Source organism: Vicia villosa, linkage group LG7, assembly GCF_029867415.1.
Source record: "Vicia villosa cultivar HV-30 ecotype Madison, WI linkage group LG7, Vvil1.0, whole genome shotgun sequence".
In the NCBI taxonomy this organism is placed as follows: domain Eukaryota; kingdom Viridiplantae; phylum Streptophyta; class Magnoliopsida; order Fabales; family Fabaceae; genus Vicia; species Vicia villosa.
Window position 1 is genome coordinate 104,399,026 of NC_081186.1, and position 4,624 is coordinate 104,403,649.

The 4,624-nt window shown below is 29.4% G+C and overlaps 1 protein-coding gene across 1 annotated transcript; it reads left to right on the top strand.

Annotated features, from left to right (window-relative positions):
* The first annotated feature begins 1,530 nt into the window (after positions 1-1,530).
* Positions 1,531-4,247, top strand: LOC131618142 (acid phosphatase 1-like). Its single transcript, XM_058889408.1, has 3 exons — positions 1,531-1,948; positions 2,540-2,752; positions 4,015-4,247. Exons 1-3 carry the CDS (start codon positions 1,599-1,601, stop codon positions 4,190-4,192), a joined length of 741 nt encoding a protein of 246 aa, XP_058745391.1. The 5' UTR covers positions 1,531-1,598; the 3' UTR covers positions 4,193-4,247.
* The last annotated feature ends 377 nt before the right edge of the window (positions 4,248-4,624 follow it).

Sequence of the window (4,624 nt, forward strand, 5' to 3'; positions counted from 1 at the left end):
ATGAGAGCCAACTTGCAAAGAAGGGAACTTCTAGAGGTTTCATTCATGTTTCTATGCAGGCTAAAGGGTGTGAGCCTAGCAACACTGAGGCGTTATAACATTTTAATCTTCAAAACCGACCAGATGCACCAATGTATGATCAGATGGACGTAAAAGTAACAGGGGCTTCCTCAACTTTAGGCATTGAGACCTCCCTAAGTGATACTAACATCGTGGTTGGCGATCCTTTGGAATGATTGGTTCTCCGGCATGATAGGAGAAAAGGATATACAGTTCTTTTGATGACTGCATGATCTCGTTCTATGAGTGTCTATTTACAAGACTAGGACTTAGGGTGCATTTTTTTAAGTTTGAGGTAACCATTCTAAAATGTTTAAAAGTTGCTCATTCGTAGCTTCATCTTGGGTCATAGGCATATATAAGGGTCTTCTAGCTCTGTGCCTAGTACAAATCCTAGAAACCATCTCTTAGCTTGTATTTAGATCTTTTTCATATGAGGCGTTCACCAGACAAACTTCGCAATTATGGGCTTATTTACTTACATCCTGTCAACCATTAGTTCGACCCATTTACTCTAGACTGATGCAATTTTCTGGAACATCTTATGTTGGCGAAGCCCCTCTCCCTCACGGCTCACTCAGTTTTCTATTACCTTCCTGCTAATCCTTCTCACTCTTGTTGGGGTTTGTACCTAAATTATTAGTCTAATTTTCATTTTAACCGCCTTGCTCACTTCTATTGTATCAAGTCGAGTTCTCTTTCTACGGTCGAGGAGACGATGAAGGAGGAACTACTATCTTGATTTTAAAGGTTTGATTATGAGGATGGGTTCGACTCTGAGGAGATGTCTTCTACCAATGAGAGGAAAAAGAGAATTTATACCTATTTTCATTTTATGCCAGGGGCTTCTTCCTAACTTTTGTTTTAAAAAAATTAGAGCTCTCTTTTTACTATTATTTTATCGAAATATTTATTGTTTACCGAGTGATTTTAGGATTAAAACTATCCAAATTATATTTACAATTTTTACCCTTAACTAGCATCTATTTGATATATATTACTAGTTAGTATGGAATCTTATTAACGTTAAAAGGATGATTTGATGGCTCTAGTTGAGAAGTTGAATGATAAGGAGATTGAAAGTTTGATATTTTCAACAAAATAGTAACATATTCTGTTTTAGAAAAATGAAGAAATAAGATACATGTTCTCATGAAAAACTTTGCCTTCATTTTTTCTTAAATAAAAGAAATACCATATCCATTTGCAAAATTCATTATTTATTAAAAATAGTGATGTCACTACTTTAAACCTTTTTGTTAGGTCTAATATTAAAAAAATAGTTTCTACTGCGCCACAATATGCACCTTACAAGTCCATCTAGCTATATAGGTAAAAGAAAAATCTCACACACTAGTACTAGCCTTTAATTATTCCATGCACTTTGGTTTCAAAATAAAAAATATTTATGTCAATGTCAAATTGTCAATCCCTTTTATTTTAGATGGAAAAAAAATTAATTAACACAATGCACTAGTATTATATATAGCCATTAATTTACATTCTTTCTTCTATACCTTTGAGAATCATAAAGAGTTATGGCACAAGGTGAGGTTTTGATACTTTTGTTTTTGGCATTGTTGTGCAAGGCAATTGCTATAAGATCACAAGCAAGCACAATTGATGGAAGTTTTTGCTTGAGTTGGAGATTGGCAGTGGAGACAAATAATGAACTTCCATGGAGAACAGTTCCAAATAAATGTTCACAATATGTTGAAGATTACTTGATCCATGGACAGTATGAAAGGGACTTGGAGTTGATAATGGAACAAGCTTTGGATTATGTCAATGGTATATCCATTGTTGGTGATGGCAAGGATGCTTGGATTTTGGATGTTGATGACACTTGTATCTCCAATATCTATTATTACAAAAGCAAGAATTATGGGTATGTTTTTTTATCTTAGTGGTTATATATTTAATTATCAATATCATTAATACCTATATATTGAATTATTGAATTAAAGTTTAATTTTTAAAATATGATAACCTCATTAATAACTATTTTTTTTTTTTGAAATATGTATGAACCAAATTGCATAGTTTGATACAATTTCTTATAAAGAGTAATTTGAGATTGATATGGTTTAAATAAAAAATTAATTATAATTTAAAATAATTCATAAAGTCTTATAATTTTGAAAATCCTTTAAATTTATTATTAAAAAATTTAAATAAAAATAATTTAAATATGTTATAAAATTATGTTATTTCAACAAGTTCTATTATCCAAACGATGTCTTACTGTTTAGGGTTGTGATATATTGTCAACAAAAAAATTGTCGTTCTGATTATTGGTTTGTTGTGTCTTTCGACGTTCCTTTAATATTTAGAATTTTCTAAATATTAAAAGTTCCTAATTGTATTCTGATTAATAATTTCTAAATATTAAAAGTTTTTAGTTGTATTATGATTAATAATTTCTAAATATTAAAAGTTTCTAACTGTATTCTGATTAGTAATTTTGCAATATATATAGGTGTGACCCATATGATCCACCTGCATTTAGGACATGGGCAATGAGAGGATGGTGCACAGCAGTTCCTCCAGTATTAAAGTTATTTAACAAGTTAATAGATAATGGATTTAAGGTAATACTTCTTACTGGAAGAGATAAAGAGATACTTGGTCAAGTTACCATTGACAATTTGCATAATCAAGGATTCATTGGATATGAGAGACTTATTATGAGGTAAGACTCTTGAATACATGTTAGAATTATTTAAATATTAATGTAAGGTATTATTTAGTCTAGCTAGCTTTTGTATTTTCTTTAAATATTAAAAAATTTAATAAATAAAAATCAGCGCAACGAATACTCAAACTCATATACAACAATTATAAAAGAGAAGTAAGAAATGAAATAAAGAATCTCTTTTGTAAAATTAACGGTTAGGTGATAAACTAGTTTATAACTGATGGATGATAGCTTATGGATGATGGCTGATAACTGATAAGCTAATTAAAGTGTTTGGTAAAATTAGCGGTTTAACTAACTGATAAATGTAAAATGACATAAAAAGACATTTAATAATTAATAATTAAATACATATTTAAAATAATTAAAATTTATAAGGGTGTTAATGGAAGAAAAATGATAAGCTATAAGCTAAAACGCTATTTAAAATAGCGTCTGAAAAATAAGCTATAAGCTAGTAAAATAAACTATAAATTTGTGATGAAAAGATTGTTACCAAACAGATCTTTTATTATCATACAAGCTTATAAGCTATAAGGTATAAGTTCAAAATATGATTTACTAAACTCAAAATATTAAATATCCTTCAACCTTTCTCATGTACTCTTTGAAAGAAAAAAAAACATCCAACCTTAGATTTTCCAAACTAAAAAATATCAAATGCCCTTCCAACTTTTACCATGCACTCTTTGAAAGAAAAAAAAGAAGCTAAAATTAATGGGTGAAACTCATTAGGCATAACCATCATTAGTCGTTTAGTGGTGATTGATACTGAACTTAATAGGGAGAATTATAATTCGATTACCCGCAATTACGATCGAGAAAGAGTTAGAATTACTTGGTGTTAGAACTGATTCCGAACCGGATTAAATTGACGGTGGAAAACAAAAAAACTAAGAAGAAAAAGAGAATGCCTATCTTGAAATCAAATATGATTGCGTTTCTTGATATCCATAACATAAAACGAAATTAATTTTATTTATATCCCCAATGACTTTTATTACCAACTACCAAGAAAATGCCATGATCCAAAAGATGGAATCAATTTATTTTTTAATCTAGTGTTAAGAATAGATATAAGTATTATATTGTAAAAGAATCTATAAGATGCACTAGTGATTGTTAAAACTTTGTCACATCTTGCATGATCTATATTAGATCATGATAATTAAATTAATATATAACCATACCATGCCTTTATTTATATAAACTATATCATATGTATTATTAATTTGTTTTTATGATATAATTTACAGGACACCTGTATATAAAGGACAAAGTGCAGTAACATATAAATCGAATATAAGGAAGAATCTAGAGGATGAAGGTTATAGAATATGGGGTAATGTGGGAGATCAATGGAGTGATCTTCAAGGATACTCTTCTGGAAACCGTACATTCAAACTTCCCAATCCTATGTATTTTGTTCCCTAGCTTCTTAATATATGTTTGAACACACTTTTATTCTAAAAAATATCAAGTTATTTTTTATACTAGTGTCCACTTCATAGAGAAAAAATGTTAGTGTATGTGTTATTCAACTTTTTTTTCTTGTTTATTACATTTTTTTTGATAAGCTGTTTATTACATATTTAAAAATAGAAAGTAGAAGGTGGGTCAAGCCCAATTTTATGCTTTTTTATTTATAATTTTCTCTTTAATCCATGTCATTAAGGAACTTAAGTTAGGGGTGTTCAAAACCAAACCAATTCAATAGAAAATCGTAAACCAAACTAAATTAAATCGAAATCGCAAAAAATCGTATTTGGTTCAGATTTATTTGGGTCATCTTTTAACAAAACCGCACAGTTCGGTTCGATTTGTTGTTTGTATTTTGTAAACCGAACCAAACCGAATCAAACCGCA

What these genes read in the sequence shown, in the direction of transcription:
- LOC131618142 (XM_058889408.1), top strand. Translation starts at nt 1,599, where the DNA reads ATGGCACAAGGTGAGGTTTTGATACTTTTGTTTTTGGCATTGTTGTGC. An exon ending in TACAAAAGCAAGAATTATGG is followed by an intron (nt 1,949 to 2,539) that starts GTATGTTTTTTT and finishes CAATATATATAG; the next exon opens with GTGTGACCCATATGATCCAC. An exon ending in TATGAGAGACTTATTATGAG is followed by an intron (nt 2,753 to 4,014) that starts GTAAGACTCTTG and finishes TATAATTTACAG; the next exon opens with GACACCTGTATATAAAGGAC.